Genomic DNA, 21,862 nt, shown 5'->3' with positions numbered 1-21,862 from the left:
ATTAATACATAAAGAGATGTTAAGCTGACAAAAAAGGAAATATATTGTGGTAATTACTGCCTGAAATAAAATAAAAGTCAAAGTAAATGTGAGACACATCTTACTAGCTTTTCTGATTTAAGGTTGTACTTTATCTTCTGAGACTAAACAAAACAATTCATCTCAGTTTACGCCTTTTCAAGCCCTGAGGCTTTCTCTAAGAGTGGAAAAGTACTCCTGGAGTTGAAGCACTATTGCACCATGCTGAAAGATCAGTAGGCCACCTCGATAAATATAGACGTGCATTAGAGTTCCACCTGCTAACAGTCCGTCAAAATGACAGCGGGCTGTTGATGCTGCAGAAGTACAAAGTAAAACGGTAACAAGGTCACCAGAACCTACAGAGCGACAAGCGGTTAAACACAATATGCACATTATGTACACAACATCTGAATATCCATCATGATAGCTGTTTATGTAGAGAGTAGCCTGTAATCAAGCTGGGAAAAACCCTCCAGTCACAAGAATATGATGGAGGGATGCTTCTTCCGGTCAAGCACTTTCCCTAGAGACCCACACTTGAACACAACAGGATCATGAGACCAGTAATATTTCTGCTACTGAATACCTGGAACTGTTCCCAATATCCACAATGTGAACTGCAGATCAGGCAGGGGAAGGACAGGGAAATAACTAATGCCTTTTAAATCAGCATCTGAGAGACATGTTCACTTTATTAAAGAGGCACTAAACCATATATATATATATATATATATTTTTTTTTTTTAATTAATAGCCGAACGTGTTCCTCTGAAGTAACGAAACATTTCAGTCCTGCCTAAATGTTTCTTCAAAACATTTCCTAACCTTTTATAGATAATTTTTTTTTCGTAGTGAATGATATTTCCATCTTCTTTGGTACTCAGACACTCACAATATGCAAATCAATCAATCAATAATACCGCCCCCTGTTGATGTCCAACCATCTGAGTCTGGACGCTATCAGAGGCATACTGTTGCTGCAGATCAGCCCAATAAGCTCTCCCTCATCCCCACCCCTAAACCCATACATCATCCAGTACCCCTCCCAAACTACTTCTCTATCTTTTTTTAGCATTCTTTTCACATTTGAGCTACAATCAGGGGGCTTAGTTGCCTTTAACATCTTGATATCACCTTTAACAGTGCTATCACTTGTTACATGATCTCTGGGCTTTAAACTGACAAGACAAACTATGGATGTCCTAACAAAGTCCCATATCTTCTAAATCAAATGGAAGATTTATGTAAATTCTAAAAATGAAAAAAATGATAAACATAAGCATCACCAGGCCTGTTTTCTAGGGTGGGCGCCAAAGCAAATACTGAAGCAAATATCAGGTTATGCTGTTCAGAAATATAATAACATTTTTTTCTTCGAGCATCCAGAACAGCTTAGCTTGACCCTTCATCTTTCATGACCAATGGAAAACAGTCATCCAGATGCTTGCTGTCTTCAAAAGCAGACTAAAGACTCATCTAAAAGTACTGACTAAAGTGCTAATCTAAACACTTATCTACTAGGATATTATTATTCTGACCAGGACTGGGTGATATTGACAAAAAACTGTTCAATATTCTTGAAATATATGAGCGATTCTCAAATACAATTTTAAGTTCTTAATAACTTTAGGTTTTTATTTGTAAACAGACAGTACCATTTGAAGTGATGTGAAAGCTATTGTTTATTTTACATTTACTTCAATTTTTATTATTACATTTTTTTTTTTGCCTCTTCAACCTTACATTTTTTAGTTAATTATAAGTGTATTTTATGAAAGTCACTGACAGATAAAAGAGTGTTTTACAGTTTTCTGACAGAAGTAAGTACTGAGTACTGAGATTTTCTCTGGCACCTTCTGTAAGTAAACATGTGCAATCTTCATTTTTGAAAATCTAATTAAAACATTAACCTCCCAGCTTTAATTCTGTTTTTTTGTATTTAGCATTTTTCTTAAGCATTTTGATGCTAGGCTCTACAAAAAATATTTTCAAAGTAAACAACAAATCAATCTTGTAAGTTGCTCTGGATAAGTCTTAAATGTAAATGTTTTAAGCTGTGAGAAAGTATAGAATGTGACGGGAGCATACAGTTCTCTGTTTTGATACCGGCTTTGTGCCACTTAAAAACGGAATCTATCATTAGACAGTGGAAATATGTTTTTCACAATTACTCATCTCATTAACAAAAATAGTCCAAGGGTAACTTACAGTAATAATATCGCCATAGAATTGGCATAAAATTACAGCCATTATTTTTTAAATGGTATGTGCCCTGGTATGTCTTTTTGTCTGACATCACTAAATACACTAATACGCCAAAAAGTCATAGGAAATGAACAATTACCATATCCCAAGACTTTTGCCATGTTTGATGACCTGTAAAACAGGGTCGGCAATTAAGTATGGACGCCGTCCAGATACTTTTTTCCAAGCCATTACATGGTGGGCTACAAAAAAAAAATATGTATGATGAGATGGAGTGCTATAGACTAATAGCTCTCCAGCCCAGAGGGTTGTTGAACTCAATTGCAGAACAGTTGATCTCAAAGCAGATTAACCCAAGAAAAAAATCCTCCTCTCGGTGATTGAACACGAGGCGCCAGGGTCACGGTCCAATACACTATAGCAGCCTCGGCTAGTGAATTGACATACGACCGGGGAAGAACTTTTAAGGTGATGGGGAGCCCAAGAACGTGCGGAAACTAAAGTCACGCAGAGCGCAGCAGAGAGGCAGGGGTGGGATGTAAACAAAAGCTCGCCAGAGAAGCATTTTATTTATTTATTTATTTTCATTATCGTTCATTATAGTTCAAACAACCTCACAGGCCAGATGTTTCATGCTTGCCGGCCACATCTGGCCTGTGGGCCGCGTATTGCCGACCCCTGTTTTATGAGCTTGCAGCAGAGTGGCCTAAATGGCACAATGCCATAACGGGAGTGTATGATCTCATCTGTGCGTTAGGCAGACAGGAGTGTTTATGTCGGAGCTGGTGAGATGAGGCAGAGCCATCAGCGCTGGGCACAGAGTCTGAGTCACTGGGTCTCCACTGCACACACGTACACACACACACACACACTTTTGTGTTTGTTTCCTCACACACATTGTGTGCTGCTACCTATTGTGTCACTCATTGGTAAAATGACGAGACTAAACAGAATGATTTGAAAGAAAAGTCCGGTTACAATGTGAAGGAAACAATTTGAGGATGTGAGATTTATTCAGCACATTGTTGAGCAAACACTGAATGAATTCTCACATTTTTAGATGGACTATAAGCTTAACATATACAGTAGCTTGAAAAAGTATTTGCCCCCCCCAACAGATTTCTTTTATTTTTACTTTTTTGATACAGACCATTGTGTTCTTTTTGGTCAGCCGTGGTTTTCATCTAGGAACTCTCCCATGGAGACCATTTTCTGGGTTCTTTTGTAACCTCTTGGATGAGTTGTGCATGGCCTTTTGGAATCATTTCGGTTGGTCGGCCACTTCTGGGATGCTTCACCAGTGTTACACGTTTTCTCTATTTGTGAATAATTGCTTTCACTGTGTTTTTTCCACCATAGATTTTCCAACCTTTTCTGATAGATGTCAATGACTTTGTTTTCATCTGTTTTTGATTTTTTTCAGATGGTAACATATTGTATTGCATTTTTTAGATATTTTATCCTGCTTCATGTTGTCAGACAGGTTCTAGTTACATGCTTTTTGATTCTACAGGTCTGGCAGTAATCAGGCCTGGTTAGGTGGTGGTTAGTAGTGAAATTGAACTCCAAACAGTGTGATTAATCACAGTTAATTATGGGGGGCAAATACTTTTTTGCAAAGGGCTAAATTGGATTGGATCGTTTTTTTCCCTTAAAAAAATAAATCCTAATTTAAGTGCCTTTTATGTTTATTCATGTTATATAAGTCTGATATTAAAGTTTGGTTGAAAATCTGATTAATGTAAGTATGATAAAAATGAAAAAACAAAAGAAATCTGTGAGAGGGCAAATACTTTTCAATGCTTCTGTATTATAAAAGCATAATATATTACGCTTAATAATTAATATCTATGATCTACATTTTTATGTAAACATGACATACTTTATTAGTGTGATTGCAGTAATGCAATCACAGTATTGATCTTCTTAAGTCTTATTAGTGTGATTGCAGTATGCAATCACAGTATTGTTCTTCTTAAGTCTTATTCTTATTAGTGTGATTGCAGTATGCAATCACAGTATTGTTCTTCTTAAGTCTTATTCTTCTTCTTCTTCTTCTTCTTCTTCTTCTTCTTATTATTCCACCTGTTTTTTGTCCGGTTAACTAGTGCCGCAGTTTTCGAAATATCGACTTCGTTCAAAAGAGAAAACGTGCGTCCATATCGGGAATGGTGGGCTTGTATACAGCTTTCCGATCGGACTTACGTTTTTCGTAAAAACTTCGTAAGTACGCGTTTTTTTGCCCATTGAAAATGAATGGGCAGAACTTTGCACGCCCGTGGACGTCGCAATTTTTGAAATACGAAGATGAAACCAATTGAGGACCTGTAGAACTTATTGAGCTCTTTCCGAAAATATGCGTTATGAAAAGTTACGACGTACGGATTTCGTACGAATGTCGTACGAAGTGGCCCCATTGGAATGAATGAGGCCAATCGGAGGACGGCAGCTAGATCGAAGGACAGGTAGCTAGAACTCCAGTACTGTGTGTAATGGAGCAGCTATGGGATAAAACAGCATTAGGTCAAAAGTTTGGACACCCCGGCCCCCCCCAGTACTGTGTGTAATGGAGCCATGGGTCAAAAGTTTGGACACCCCGGCCCCCCAGTACTGTGTGTAATAGAGCCACGGGTCAAAAGTTTGGACACCCCCGAACGGCCAGAGCAACCTAGCGTGCATAGCTGATTGATGTATTTGCACGTTGCGTAGCAACGTGCAAACACCATTTAATCTAATTTATGCATATAAATCACCTAGCAACCACCTAGAATCACCATAGCAACCACCACAGATACCATAGCAACACCTTAGCAACCGCCTAGCAACACCTTAGCAACCACCTAGCAACACCTTAGCAACCACCCCGGATACCATAGCAACACCTTAGCAACCGCCTAGCAACACCCTAGCAACCACCTAGCAACCACCTAGCAACACCTTAGCAACCACCCCGGATACCATAGCAACACCTTAGCAACCGCCTAGCAACACCCTAGCAACCACCTAGCAACCACCTAGCAACACCTTAGCAACCACCCCGGATACCATAGCAACACCTTAGCAACCACCTAGCAACACCTTAGCAACCACCTAGCAACCACCTAGCAACACCTTAGCAACCACCCTGGATACCATAGCAACACCTTAGCAACCGCCTAGCAACACCCTAGCAACCACCTAGCAACCACCTAGCAACACCTTAGCAACCACCCCGGATACCATAGCAACACCTTAGCAACCGCCTAGCAACACCCTAGCAACCACCTAGCAACACCTTAGCAACCACCCCGGATACCATAGCAACACCTTAGCAACCGGCTAGCAACACCTTAGCAACCCCCTAGCAACCACCTAGCAACACCTTAGCAACCACCCCGGATACCATAGCAACACCTTAGCAACCGCCTAGCAACACCTAGCAACCACCTAGCAACCACCTAGCAACATCTTAGCAACCACCCCGGATACCATAGCAACACCTTAGCAACCGCCTAGCAACACCTTAGCAACCACCTAGCAACCACCTAGCAACACCTTAGCAACCACCCCGGATACCATAGCAACACCTTAGCAACCGCCTAGCAACACCCTAGCAACAACCTAGCAACCACCTAGCAACACCTTAGCAACCACCCCGGATACCATAGCAACACCTTAGCAACCGCCTAGCAACACCCTAGCAACCACCTAGCAACCACCTAGCAACACCTTAGCAACCACCCCGGATACCATAGCAACACCTTAGCAACCGCCTAGCAACACTCTAGCAACCACCTAGCAACCACCTAGCAACACCTTAGCAACCACCCCGGATACCATAGCAACACCTTAGCAACCGCCTAGCAACACCTTAGCAACCACCTAGCAACCACTTAGCAACACCTTAGCAACCACCCCGGATACCATAGCAACACCTTAGCAACACCCTAGCAACCACCTAGCAACCACCTAGCAACACCTTAGCAACCACCCCGGATACCATAGCAACACCTTAGCAACTGCCTAGCAACCACCTAGCAACACCATAGCAACCACCCTGGATACCATAGCAACACCTTAGCAACCGCCTAGCAACACCTTAGCAACCACCTAGCAACCACTTAGCAACACCTTAGCAACCACCCCGGATACCATAGCAACACCTTAGCAACCGCCTAGCAACCACCTAGCAACCACCTAGCAACCACCTAGCAACACCTTAGCAACCACCCTGGATACCATAGCAACACCTTAGCAACTGCCTAGCAACACCCTAGCAACCACCTAGCAACACCTTAGCAACCATCCCGGATACCATAGCAACACCTTAGCAACCGCCTAGCAATACCTTAGCAACCACCTAGCAACCACCTAGCAACATCTTAGCAACCACCCCGGATACCATAGCAACACCTTAGCAACCACCTAGCAACACCTTAGCAACCACCTAGCAACACCTTAGCAGATACCAGCCAGCGCTGCAATCACACTCGCAGTTTCTGTAGGAACTGCAATCTAGTTATTATTATTATTCCACCTGTTTTTTGTCCGGTTAACTAGTGCCGCAGTTTTCGAAATATCGACTTCGTTCAAAAGAGAAAACGTGCGTCCATATCGGGAATGGTGGGCTTGTATACAGCTTTCCGATCGGACTTACGTTTTTCGTAAAAACTTCGTAAGTACGCGTTTTTTTGACCATTGAAAATGAATGGGCAGAACTTTGCACGCCCGTGGACGTTGCAATTTTTGAAATACGAAGATGAAACCAATTGAGGACCTGTAGAACTTATTGAGCTCTTTCCGAAAATATGCGTTACGAAAAGTTACGACGTACGGATTTCGTACGATTGTCGTACGAAGTGGCCCCATTGGAATGAATGGGGCCAATCGGAGGACGGCAGCTAGATCGAAGGACAGGTAGCTAGAACTCCAGTACTGTGTGTAATGGAGCAGCTATGGGATAAAACAGCATTAGGTCAAAAGTTTGGACACCCCGGCCCCCCAGTACTGTGTGTAATGGAGCCACGGGTCAAAAGTTTGGACACCCCGGCCCCCCAGTACTGTGTGTAATGGAGCCACGGGTCAAAAGTTTGGACACCCCCGAACGGCCAGAGCAACCTAGCGTGCATAGCTGATTGATGTATTTGCACGTTGCGTAGCAACGTGCAAACACCATTTAATCTAATTTATGCATATACATCACCTAGCAACCACCTAGCAACACCTTAGCAACCACCTAGCAACCACCTAGCAACACCTTAGCAACCACCCCGGATACCATAGCAACACCTTAGCAACCGCCTAGCAACACCTTAGCAACCACCTAGCAAACACCTAGCAACACCTTAGCAACCACCCCGGATACCATAGCAACACCTTAGCAACCGCCTAGCAACACCTTAGCAACCACCTAGCAACCACCTAGCAACACCTTAGCAACCACCCCGGATACCATAGCAACACCTTAGCAACCGCCTAGCAACACCTTAGCAACCACCTAGCAACCACCTAGCAACACCTTAGCAACCACCCCGGATACATAGCAACACCTTAGCAACCGCCTAGCAACACGCTAGCAACCACCTAGCAACCACCTAGCAACACCTTAGCAACCACCCCGGATACCATAGCAACACCTTAGCAACCGCCTAGCAACACCCTAGCAACCACCTAGCAACCACCTAGCAACACCTTAGCAACCACCCCGGATACCATAGCAACACCTTAGCAACCGCCTAGCAACACCCTAGCAACCACCTAGCAACACCTTAGCAACCACCCAAGATACCATAGCAACACCTTAGCAACCGCCTAGCAACACCTTAGCAACCACCTAGCAACACCTTAGCAACCACCCCGGATACCATAGCAACACCTTAGCAACCGCCTAGCAACACCCTAGCAACCACCTAGCAACCACCTAGCAACACCTTAGCAACCACCCCGGATACCATAGCAACACCTTAGCAACCGCCTAGCAACACCCTAGCAACCACCTAGCAACCACCTAGCAACACCTTAGCAACCACCCCGGATACCGTAGCAACACCTTAGCAACCGCCTAGCAACACCATAGCAACCACCTAGCAACCACCTAGCAACACCTTAGCAACCACCCAAGATACCATAGCAACACCTTAGCAACCGCCTAGCAACACCCTAGCAACCACCTAGCAACCACCTAGCAACACCTTAGCAACCACCCCGGATACCATAGCAACACCTTAGCAACCGCCTAGCAACACCTTAGCAACCACCTAGCAACCACCTAGCAACACCTTAGCAACCACCCCAAATACCATAGCAACACCTTAGCAACCGCCTAGCAACACCTTAGCAACCGCCTAGCAACACCTTAGCAACCACCTAGCAACACCTTAGCAACCACCTAGCAACCACCTAGCAACACCTTAGCAACCACCCGGATACCATAGCAACACCTTAGCAACCGCCTAGCAACACCTTAGCAACCACCTAGCAACCACTTAGCAACACCTTAGCAACCACCCGGATACCATAGCAACACCTTAGCAACCGCCTAGCAACACCTTAGCAACCACCTAACAACACCTTAGCAACCACCCCGGATACCATAGCAACACCTTAGCAACACCATAGCAGATACCAGCCAGCACTGCAATCACACTCGCAGTTTCTGTAGGAACTGCAATCTAGTTCTTCTTCTTCTTCTTCTTCTTCTTCTTATTATTCCACCTGTTTTTTGTCCGGTTAACTAGTGCCGCAGTTTTCGAAATATCGACTTCGTTCAAAAGAGAAAACGTGCGTCCTTATCGGGAATGGTGGGCTTGTATACAGCTTTCCGATCGGAATTACGTTTTTCGTAAAAACTTCGTAAGTACGCGTTTTTTCGCGCATTGAAAATGAATGGGCAGAACTTTGCACGCCCGTGGACGTCGCAATTTTTGAGATACGAAGATGAAACCAATTGAGGACCTGTAGAACTTATTGAGCTCTTTCCGAAAATATGCGTTACGAAAAGTTACGACGTACGGATTTCGTACGAATGTCGTACGAAGTGGCCCCATAGGAATGAATGGGGCCAATCGGAGGACGGCAGCTAGATCGAAGGACAGGTAGCTAGAACTCCAGTACTGTGAGTGTATGGAGCAGCTATGGGATAAAACAGCATTAGGTCAAAAGTTTGGACACCCCGGCCCCCCAGTACTGTGTGTAATGGAGCCACGGGTCAAAAGTTTGGACACCCCGGCCCCCCAGTACTGTGTGTAATGGAGCCACAGGTCAAAAGTTTGGACACCCCCGAACGGCCAGAGCAACCTAGCGTGCATAGCTGATTGATGTATTTGCACGTTGCGTAGCAACGTGCAAACACCATTTAATCTAATTTATGCATATAAATCACCTAGCAACCACCTAGAAACACCATAGCAACCACCCCGGATACCATAGCAACACCTTAGCAACCGCCTAGCAACACCCTAGCAACCACCTAGCAACCACCTAGCAACACCTTAGCAACCACCCCGGATACCATAGCAACACCTTAGCAACCGCCTAGCAACACCCTAGCAACCACCTAGCAACCACCTAGCAACACCTTAGCAACCATCCCGGATACCATAGCAACACCTTAGCAACCGCCTAGCAACACCCTAGCAACCACCTAGCAACACCTTAGCAACCACCCCGGATACATAGCAACACCTTAGCAACCGCCTAGCAACACCCTAGCAACACCTTAGCAACCACCCTGGATACCATAGCAACACCTTAGCAACCGCCTAGCAACACCTTAGCAACCACCTAGCAACCACCTAGCAACACCTTAGCAACCACCCCGGATACCATAGCAACACCTTAGCAACCGCCTAGCAACACCCTAGCAACCACCTAGCAACCACCTAGCAACACCTTAGCAACCACCCCGGATACCATAGCAACACCTTAGCAACCGCCTAGCAACACCTTAGCAACCACCTAGCAACCACCTAGCAACACCTTAGCAACCCCCCCGGATACCATAGCAACACCTTAGCAACCGCCTAGCAACACCCTAGCAACCACCTAGCAACACCTTAGCAACCACCCAAGATACCATGGCAAACACCTTAGCAACTGCCTAGCAACACCCTAGCAACCACCTAGCAACCACCTAGCAACACCTTAGCAACCACCCCGGATACCATAGCAACACCTTAGCAACCGCCTAGCAACACCTTAGCAACCACCTAGCAACCACCTAGCAACCACCTAGCAACACCTTAGCAACCACCCCAAATACCATAGCAACACCTTAGCAACCGCCTAGCAACACCTTAGCAACCGCCTAGCAACACCTTAGCAACCACCTAGCAACACCTTAGCAACCACCCCGGATACCATAGCAACACCTTAGCAACCGCCTAGCAACCACCTAGCAACCACCTAGCAACACCTTAGCAACCACCCCGGATACCATAGCAACACCTTAGCAACCGCCTAGCAACACCCTAGCAACAACCTAGCAACCACCTAGCAACACCTTAGCAACCACCCCGGATACCATAGCAACACCTTAGCAACCGCCTAGCAACACCCTAGCAACAACCTAGCAACCACCTAGCAACACCTTAGCAACCACCCTGGATACCATAGCAACACCTTAGCAACCGCCTAGCAACACCCTAGCAACCACCTAGCAACACCTTAGCAACCACCCCGGATACCATAGCAACACCTTAGCAACCGCCTAGCAACACCCTAGCAACCACCTAGCAACCACCTAGCAACACCTTAGCAACCACCCCGGATACCATAGCAACACCTTAGCAACCACCTAGCAACACCTTAGCAACCACCTAGCAACACCTTAGCAGATACCAGCCAGCACTGCAATCACACTCGCAGTTTCTGCAGGAACTGCAATCTAGTTATATCTAAGGTTCTTAGAGGACTTGAAGGCCTTAGGTCAGGGGTATCCAGTCTTATTAGCAAATAAACATTGTGGCTGCAGGTTTTTATTCAGAACAATCAGAAGCACACCTGAATCCACCTATTTAATCCACCTGTTCTGCTCAGTCTTTAAGTCTTTATACAAGTGATATAATGTGCTTCCTTATTGGCTGGAATAAAAATCTATATTCCCACTAATCCACAATGTGGATAAGATATCCCTCCCGGCCTCAGAGAACTAATATTAACATAAAAGTTGTGAATAGACTGCCCCCTGCTGGCAGAGAGATCTCATTAATAATGCCAGCTAAGAACTAAAAGGAAGGAATACCAGCACCACAATTAAGAGAATAAACTTGGTGTGTGTTAAAAAAAATCACACTATGTAATCCAAATCATTAAACTCTGATTGTAATTACTTCTATGGCCACACAGCTATAAAACCAAACACCTACGCATGCAAACTGCATCTAATAACATCAGAGAAAGAATGAGTCGTTCTCAGGAGCTTAGTGAATACTGTCCAGTATGCTACCATGTATGTGTATTTATACATATGTGTCAGCAAAGAGGACAACTCAAAGTGAAAAAATGTAATTATTATGAGCGTTCTGCATTCTATACGCAATCTTTCTAAATAAAATGTCATTTTAAGATATTGAGAAGTTGGAATGAAGTACATAAATATGCATGCTAATGAAGTATGCTTTTTCCTCTTTATAATTCTTTATTTTTTGCATGTTTCTTACTCAAAAAATGTTTAAGATCATCAAAATAATTTAAATATTAGTCAAAGACTCATGGGCATGGTAGTGGGGGGAAAAGTGGCCAGATTTTTTTGTTACAGTATTTTCTTTATTAAAATGAAAGATTGAGTGACAATGTTTTTTGTCTCTCATTTTTTACCCAAAAGTTTTATTTTTTTCTGATATGATACCTTTGGAATCCATCGGCGACCGACAGATCCTACCGATGACCTTTAGAACCCAATGGGGACCAATCGACTAATTGATAAAATATAATCCAGATTATTCGACTACCAGAGTAATCATTAATTGCAGCCCAATTGAACAGTATGTATATATAAATGCAGCTACATACAAACTTTATATCATTTATAAATAAAGAGGAGCCTCAGAAGCTGTGTTGGACAAAACATTTCCTATAATGTTCCCATGACTTTTTATTTTTTTTAAAGATGGCAAATCCATCCCCTGGTCTGCAACATTTGAAACGTCAGCACACCTGACCACATTTATAAACAAGTAAGTTTACTGCTCTCCACATCATCACTTTCCTCCATTAATAAAGTTTGTTGATCCATTTTTCACATTCGGTTTCCTGTTCAGTCATTTTGGTCAGGTGGGTCTATAGGAGGCTCTGGGTGAACTGTTGCAGATACAGCCTTCTCATAGCTTGCCATGCGTGGTTTTCCCAGTGTAAATGTTCCCTCCACAGGAGAGGATGCAGCAGGGATGGGGTGTGAGATGGTAGAGATAGGTAGTGTGTATCTGGGCTCCATCGGACTTATTTGTGCTCCCGAGTCTCTGGTGAGCTCATCAAGGCCGACTCCCATCAGCTCGCTCACACGAGGCCCGACGAAGAGACGCACCAAATCCTGTACCTGCTGCAGCTGCCAGAAACTCTCCGCCACCACCAGCAAAACTATAAGCCCCAGCACCAAGTAACCTAAAAACAAACAATACATTTTAATATTATCCTGAGACACGGGTATTCATTTATGTCCATTGTAGTAGACATAGTTCTGGGACCTGTTGGTAAAGCACCATTTATTCACTATGTTTAAAATCCTACTCTATTGTCAGGATGACATTCTGGGCTTTCCAGGAAAGCAGCAAGTGTGGGGGTGTGGCCAACAGAGCACAGAAAGACACAGAACACAGAGATTCTTGTTTAGCAGGGTTCCAGAAAGTACAGTGATTTTTAGGGGGAATTCTGGGCCAACGCCAATATTATACATGTATATATCTGATGATAGTGATAACAATAATTTTAGAAGCAAATGTAACATTTAAACAGCTTGCATTTTAGCTTTCAACCAACTGTACGTACATACAATGAAATAAGTGGATTTTGGTTTGTTTCACAAAAGTAACTGTTTTTTTTACATAGACTGGTCACAGGTATAACCCATATTTCTTTAATTAACAGCTTAAATAAAACAACAGATCTATTGAAACTAATAAATGAGTTAGTAGTGTGGCCAGTGATGTTTGGTCCTTTTCTGATATACAATAAATACATTAGCAAGTATCAATTTGAAATATCGAGCAAACCTAGAAATCGCCTGATGCTTTAAAAAATAAATTATTAGTGGACAATTGTATAAATCCGATATCATTGTGCATACCTAGTGATTTTAACCTTTTTAAACTATGCATATCACCTATTTTCACACAGTCTGGATACTTTAGAAAGCTGAATATTTTACAGTATGGAAACCAGCAGGAGGGGCTCATCCCCAAAGCAAGCATAGTGTTCATATTTGTTTCTTTATTCTTCCTTTTTTCATATAGATATGTAGATATGTAGATAGATAGATAGATAGATAGATAGATAGATAGATAGATAGATAGATAGATAGATAGATAGATAGATAGATAGATAGATAGATAGATAACCACTTTAAATTGATCAGTTTCTCTGAGTTTACTATTTGTAGGTAAATGTTTGAGTAAAATGAACATTGTGGTTGTATTTTATAAACCACTGACAACATTTCTCCCAAGTTACAAATACAAATATGATCAGATACAGGTACAGTGCTTTTAAACCTTATGAAAACAAGTGTATATTCATTTAGAAACAACAATGGTTTAAGAGCTGACTAGCATTTTTTTGTTATTGTTATATGAGTTATCATAATAAAGACATTGAAAGAGCTGTAATAATTGTGAATAACAGCAAACTCAAACTGCATTACCTGCATGCAGCAACAGAGGGAGCTCTTTCACACTGTAGACTGTGCACACCTTAAATAACAAGGCTGGAGGTAGAGTGAGGTTCACTGTAAATCACACTAAAGTACTTGCTATCCTGGGAAAAAAATTGTGGCAACTGCTGAAAAACCTTTAATGTGGTTAAATTAATTCAGTTTTTTATTTACCTTACATTTTACAGCATATTGCAATATCCAAGAGCATCACATTTTTTTGTTCAAATCTAATTTTCAGAGTAAAGCGCTCTCTCTGTTGCATCGTCATTATGCAATGACATTATGACCATGTCATATAGCAGGTAAGGCTATATGTCTTGGTCATAATGTCATTGCATTTTTTTATGTGTAATATGATTTACCTTACAGCTTTAGGTCATATGATAAATACCAAACAAAGAACATTTGTACGTATTTTACTGTTACATTTCTTTAACGTCAACATTTTATCTAAAATATCTAAAAACAAATCTGATATTTAACTTTTTTTTCTGTAACGATTAATCAGTTTTATTGATTAATTCGAATTTACAGTTAAGGACGATGTGTTTTTATGAAAATCGATTTTCTCTGAGTTTTTTTTCACCATCGACGCTCCCCTGTGAGCTCCTGTACTACAGGACTACTACATAGCATATATTAAATTGGACTTGCTTTCTATTTTGTAAGTTTTATCAAAAAGGGCACCATTTTATTTCTATTTGTTTTTTGAGGGTGGGTTTATTTATTTATTTTTTAAGTTTGAGGGTGCATTGTGTCAGTACCTAAACTATGTTGGAGAAAGCTTTCTAAAAATTACTAGATGTTCTCACTGTTTACAATAGTTTTTCTTTTGCTTGTTTCTGGTTGCACTTTAACCACAAAGGGGACATTTAAGTGAAAACTAAATAAATAAAAACTAGTTTTAACCATTTCTTTGTCATCTTTAATTAATTTGAAAATCTGATTTATTTGATTTTTTATCGACGATTTTTTGGGCCATATCGCCCCCAGCTCTTCTTGCAAGCATCTAGAACTTCAGAATTTTACAGACTTCAAAGTATCAAATAGTATGTAAACTTTGTCTAAAACTCACAGGAAGTGGCAAACTCCAGCCCCTGCCGCACTGCCTGACTCTGTGTTCTCCCAGGCAGATAATCCCCCAACCCGATAGTGCTGAGAGAGATGAAGCAGTAGTACAGAGACTCCAAAAAACTCCAGTCTCGCTCCAACAGGGAGAGGGCAGCAGCCGGCAGCAGGAAGAACAGCGTCGCTGTGCACACTGCCAACACCCCACAGTACAGCAGCGCTGCTCTGTTGTGGGACAGACCGCAGTAGAGCTGTAGGTGGCGTATGGGCGCGTGGGTCACCCTGGGCAGCAGTGCGTGGGTTAGGCAGGAGAGCAGCAGGAGTGTGAGGGGAATGCCCACCAGACAGTACAGCATACAAAACACACGGCCCTCATCCGACAGAGGAATGGTGGTTCCATAACCTGCGGAAACATGGCAGAGCAGAAAAAAAACTCTTCATATAATATAACTGTCCAAAACAAATAAGATAAAAAAGGATTAAAATTATTCTTATAATTGTGGGTAGAGGGCCAGGCAATATATTTATCCTCTGAGGTAATTCCTCAGAAAAACAAAAACAAAAATAATGCTAATACCTTTCTGCTAAGGCCCAAAATAAGGCAGCCATTCTATCAATGGGAGATCGCCAATTTAATCTCTGAAGGTGCTCCAGACATTAGTTGCTGAAAGTAGCAGAGAGCATAACTGTACTCTCTCTATTTCTAACAGGTGCTAGCCGGCATTTCAACCACCACTTAACCTGGCACTTGCATTGCTGAATGCCACACCTCCTGGTTGTTAGGGGTAGAGAGGCACTACAATGAGCACAGCTTAAAGTTGTAGCATGATGTGTTGGCTGGTGTTTTAGCTGCTGTAAAATACACCAGTTGGTGTGCTCGTTGATTTCAAGGTTGGTGTACCCACTGCTTTACTACGGGTCTGAAAAAAATAAAGAGACCACACAGTTTCTGAATCAGTTTCTCTGATTTTGCTATTTATAGGTATATGTTTAAGTAAAATAACCATTGTTGTTTTATTCTATAAACTACAGACTACATTTTTTCCGAATCCCAAATAAAAAAATATTTGGGAAAAAGCATTTATTTGCAGAAAATGAAAAATGGCTAAAATAACAAAAAAGATGCAGAGCCTTCAGAACTCAAATAATGCAAAGAAAACAAGTTCATATTTATAAAGTTTTAACAGTTCAGAAATCAATATTTGGTGGAATAACCCTGAGTTTTTTCACAGTTTTCTTACATCTTGGCATGTCCTCTTCCACCAGTCTTACACACTGCTTTTGGATAACTTCATGCCACTCCTGGTGCAAAAATTCAAGCAGTTCAGCTTTGTTTGATGGATTCGGATGTGTGCCCATTATTTAGAATGTGCCGGGAGGTGTGTCAGATGCTTTCAGATATGCTGGTTTATGTGCTGTGGTTGGTGTTCTTTATTAATACCCAAATTTGTTAATAACAAATGAAGTTTCACAGGAAAATCCCAGGATTAAACACAAGAGTACACATTCAAAATCATTAACTTCTTAAACAGTGAATCTAACAGGAAACCAAAAGCATATGCATCATTGTCCTGACACCATTGGTCTTTTTAAAATGGGTTGGTTCAAACTAAAGGTGTCGTGCCCAAAGATGTTAAACATGTCTACATGTAAATAGGGGGAATTTAAATTTAAATTTTGATTAATCTGATAATCCAACAATGTCCCCAATAGCAAAAAGAAGTGGACCGCATTTGTCCAACTAACAGCCTAACAGTGAAGCTGATGGTCCCCTGGCATTTTGCCTAACTGCTAAAGCACAGTATTACATAACATGTCAAATCTCTGTGCATTTAAAATATATTTGAGAATAATAATAAACTTTGCATGACAATTATCTGGGTGGTTAAAAGGTGGGTGAACAAACAGTGGCAAACAATAAGGTGACAAACTTCTCCAGCCAGCGGTAGATTTTTAATTAAAAAACAAAGGTTTCCTCTATACAAAACATACTATCTATATATTATTTTAAAGCCTTATCCTCGTCTTCATCACTTAGCTCTATGTTAGTCAATGGGTGGTTTGTAAGCTGATGTAACAGTGGCAGTGGGCAGAACATGTGACTGGGTGAAAGCACATGCTAGCCTTCACCCCCAGCATCATGTGATAGAAGGATTAGTAGTAGGAATTACAAATGACTGAAAACTGGGGAAAAACTGTTACCATTAAACGTGGCCATAATATATAGTAAATAATAAGTAAGACAGAATTATTTTATTAAGCACACAAATTAACAAAGTACTGTGCAGAGCGAGGAAAGGCTGGGTGAAAAGAGTGAAACCGAAGATAAAGTGAAAAATGTTTTTAAAAAATGAGTAATTGACAAACTGACAATGTAGTGACCATTATGTGTTAAAAAATAATAAAATAAACATACTTTAAACTTTATCCTGCACTGGACTTCCACTGAAGATAATCGAGGACTGGTGTAATATGGTTTAATACAGTACGTTATACATTAAATGGACAAATAAACAATCTGTTTAACCTGTGTAAATGACAAGAAGATATTTTTCAATGTCATACAAAAACAATATATGCATATATGAGTCAACTGTCATCAATTATCAGTTTTATTTGGTAATATATTAACTGAAAAGATAAAATTGAATGTAAAACCTGATGTAAAAAAGAAGTAATGGGTAAACCTCTATGACATGGTGCTGCCCTCAGGCAACAAACAATCTGTTACACCATTTCATACCATACCCTTATTCATATGATTGATCCAACAAAAGAGGTCAAGCTGCATGCATAATGTTGCCTAAAGCAACAAATAAATACATTGTTCTGCATGCAGCTTGACCTATTTTGTTGGATCAATCATGATAAAACAGTGGCTCTTTTCTTTAGTCCCAGAGACTCCCATTTCTTTATGTTTTAAATGCTTTCCTGCTAAAACACAGCTAAAACAAAAGTTTGATACATATATCAACAAAAGCTCTGAAGTATTAGTAGTAAAGTAAGAAATGGTGTGGATTTATTTTTTCTCCCCAAAATATAATTTATGCCATAGAAGATTAAGTTTTTTCTTCTTCTTCTTCTTCTTCTTATTATTATTATTATTATTATTATTATTATTTCTGCCCCTTTCAGATTTCTAGTTATCCATTTTCACAATCTTTGTAACAAAAATATGATGGTGTAATCAAACCTACTTTTGTCACAAAATGGACAAAACTGAAAATCTTTTCTTTCTCTCTTTTTTATTTTTATGTTTTATTTTTATGATTAAAAGTCACTTCTTCTTTGGATACAATTATGAATACTGATGAGGTTTTCAAATTTTGAACAAAATGAAAAATGTAGAATTTCTTTTCTAAAAGTTTGACTGTGAGAGTCGGAAAAAAAAGAAAAATTGACAAATTCATAACAACTCTTCTACAACTTCTTCTTTGTATAAAATTAAATACAATATACAATATGAACATATTAAAATATTTAAAATTTAGCCTCAAACGATCAGAAAATGTAACTGATAATTGAACAAAATGAAAAAATAAGAAAATCTTATCTTTTCAAAGATTTTAATTGTGAGGGTCAGAAATAAAAAAAAGACAAATGTACAAATTAATAAAAACTCACTATAGAACTCACTAGAATATAGACTATAAAAAGAGTATAAAATATTTTCTAATTTAGCCTCAAACTGTCAAAAAATCTAAGTCATAAATATTAAATTGACCTTTAAATGCAGATAGTTTTTAAAAATTAAGCAGAATTTAAATTGCTAGGTTGAATATCAGAACAGAGATCAACACGACTATTGTTCCCCTAAATAGTTTTAATATTTTATGAAGCCCGTTTAATCACAACTCAAGTCAACACAAAACCCAAAAGTGAAGAGTTTTTAAACCTTTCTACAGGCAGAGTTCTCTGAACTGACTCAGTGTGGTGAATTAACCCTGCAGGCAGTGGACAGACAGACAGACAGTGTAGATACTGAAGGCCTCGCGCTCACCTGTCGTCGTGAGGAAAGTTGTGACGAAGAACAGCGAGGAGGTGAAGTCGAAGTTGTACTCCTGGTCCTGGTCCTCCTCCTCAGAGACCCCTCTTCTCCCGGCGGACAGCACCGTCCTCACCAGCTCGTCCAGACTGCTCTCCTCCACACACGGGTGGTCCTGCAGGAACCCCGCTCGAAGCCCCCGAACCTCGGACACCAGCAGGTCCTCCTCCGGCTGCTCCAGAACCATGAACACCGCTCCCCCCGCCAGGATAAACAGCACGTAGCTGAAGACCAGGACAGGAAAAGCGTAGCAACGACAAAAACCCAGTACCGAGTCCACACTCCGAGCCATAGTTCAGACTCGAGCCTAGACTAGACTGAGAACAGCCTCTGAGACTCTGTAACTTAATCCTCACAGCAGCCTTCAGCAGAGCTAAAACTTTAATGAAGCACTAAAGCATGGATTAGACTACCTCACACAGCAGATCTATAGCAGTCAGAAACAAAGAAAATACACTACTTCACTTACACTAATATAACTTTTACATATTAGGTAGTATTTAAGGAATGTACAGTACAGTGCAGGATCTAGGGTTTTTCTAATATGCCATCAAGGGGCCACAATATTCACAGAGGGCCACCAGTCACCAATGTTCCAAACATTCCAATGTTATTTAAAAAATATTACACAGCAAAATATATGAAGTTAATTTTGTGTCAAAAGCTTTACACAAAAAATACAAATAAATCTACAATCAAAATGTATTAATCAAAAGGAAAAAAGTGTACGTTGCAAATTTAAAACAGAAAAAAATATATATATTTTTGTGGATTGAATTGATGAATTTTGTTGCTAAAGTATTTTGCTTTTGGAATCTATCCTTTGCTTCTGCTTAATTTAATTTAAAATTCTATACACAGTAAAACACAGTAAGTTCACTAAACTCAAAACTTTTGTTGTAACTGATGCTATTTATAGGTATATGTTTAAATAAAATGAACATCACTGCAAACTCAAGGTGCGACAGAAAATGGTGGACACGCAGTATGCTAACAGATTGTGCCAGAAGCCAATAAGAAAAGCTGCCTATGGCAACAGATTAAACTCAAAGATTTCTGTTTGAATGTATATGTGGCCATAAATGTTCACTTATCTCAAAGTAGTTGAGTAATGTTTGGAAATATCCAATTTTATTCTAACAGAAATTTCAGACAAATAATGGGTTTACAGTATATGTATATAATCTGCAATCTGCTTACAGATTTTATATTTGTGTGTAAAACTTTTGGCACAAAATGAAATCTCCGTCCCAATTTTACATGCATGTTTACTGTACATAGACAAAATACTCTCAAACACACAGCATTTTATTTATTTTTTAAACCTTTTAACTTTTTTCACAAATACTGTCAGTTCAAAAATATTAAAATATCTATCCTACATTAGCTTTAATAACAATATTTGGCTCATTAGTGTATGATTTCAACTGGGGTCAATGCCCCGCGGTCCCACCCCTAAAATTTCCAGTGTTACAGTGCTACTGAAGTTGCCAAGCTGCTAATACTCTAGGCTCAAAACCAAAAAAGGCCAGTTATGAAATATTTTGTATGGCAGCATTTGGTCTTTTAGCCTCATGTGTTTTTCAGTAATAACCAAGGCATTGCATGACTACATCATATGGCATTGCCAGTGATTATTTATCAGCAGTGTTGCCCAAAACCCTCTGTTTTTTGTATTTGTCCTAAAGCCTTTTCCTTCCTAAAATTTGAACCTGGCAGTTGTTGTTTGGATTGCCTCAAACATTAATGATGAGGTGACCAATAAAATGACTTAGAATAAAATATTTAAACACTGTACTTCAATTTTTGAAAGAAATTATGTTTACATTATACAAAGGGTGTGTCCCAATTGCATACTAATGACTAATATTATTTTTAAGTAATAGTATAGAAAAGGTAGGGTGGGCTCCCAGGAGGTCTGTCCTACATACGGAACAGTCTAAGAATGCTTCATGATGATGTCATGGTGATGTAAATTTGTTTTTATATTTCTTAACAGAAATTAATCATAATTTAAAAGTTTAGAAACCCTTTAAAATAAACTCTGCTCCAGAGGTTTAGTGTTCTGTCACTTTCACCCAAAGTTTGTGGTGCTGTTTCCCCACCACCCCTCCCCCTCTGCGATGTGCATGTGCCGATAATGTTTGTTAGCTATGAACCATGAATACATATTTGCATCCTTGAAATTCCGAACATCCACTTGATTTCATTGACTGTATATGAAGGGTTATTTGCTTGGGAACAAACAGCCTTCTATGACATAGAGACTGAGAAATGCAGCTTAGGCTTCGGGACACAATTCACACATATTCACAACAGGTTGGTTTTCTGATTGCAGGTACCGGCTTAAAAGCTGCACTATCAATGAAAGTCTATTTTCTGGTCTATTTTTCATACATAACAACCTGACTGGTAGAATTCATACAATTTTTGTTAAAATTAAAGGATTTTAAGTGTGACTTATAATGCTAAAAATACAGTACTTTGCAAACTATTCTCCCACAATGCAATGTGCAACAGGAAGATAAGGAATTTCAGATTACTGGAAGTGCAGCAGGAGAACGCAAATATTTAATATTTTTGTGTATTAACCTGTCAAACCCGCACTATTAAGAATAACATATAGCATATACCCTGAAATATTAGCCTGTACTATACAACTAGACTGCAGCTTTGCA

General features: G+C 40.4%; 1 protein-coding gene across 1 annotated transcript; it reads right to left on the bottom strand.

Annotated features, from left to right (window-relative positions):
- Positions 1–12,261: 12,261 nt before the first annotated feature.
- On the bottom strand, positions 12,262–19,549 carry kcnk7 (potassium channel, subfamily K, member 7). Its single transcript, XM_049481877.1, has 3 exons — positions 19,140–19,549; positions 15,147–15,542; positions 12,262–12,804 (listed from the first exon to the last, which is right to left on the bottom strand). Exons 1-3 carry the CDS (start codon positions 19,474–19,476, stop codon positions 12,461–12,463), a joined length of 1,077 nt encoding a protein of 358 aa, XP_049337834.1. The 5' UTR covers positions 19,477–19,549; the 3' UTR covers positions 12,262–12,460.
- Between the last annotated feature and the right edge of the window lie 2,313 nt (positions 19,550–21,862).

Source organism: Astyanax mexicanus, chromosome 8 (assembly GCF_023375975.1).
Source record: "Astyanax mexicanus isolate ESR-SI-001 chromosome 8, AstMex3_surface, whole genome shotgun sequence".
Taxonomy (NCBI): Eukaryota; Metazoa; Chordata; class Actinopteri; order Characiformes; family Acestrorhamphidae; genus Astyanax; species Astyanax mexicanus.
Note: the sequence above shows the minus strand (reverse complement) of the source record. Positions and strands in the feature narration are given on the sequence as shown.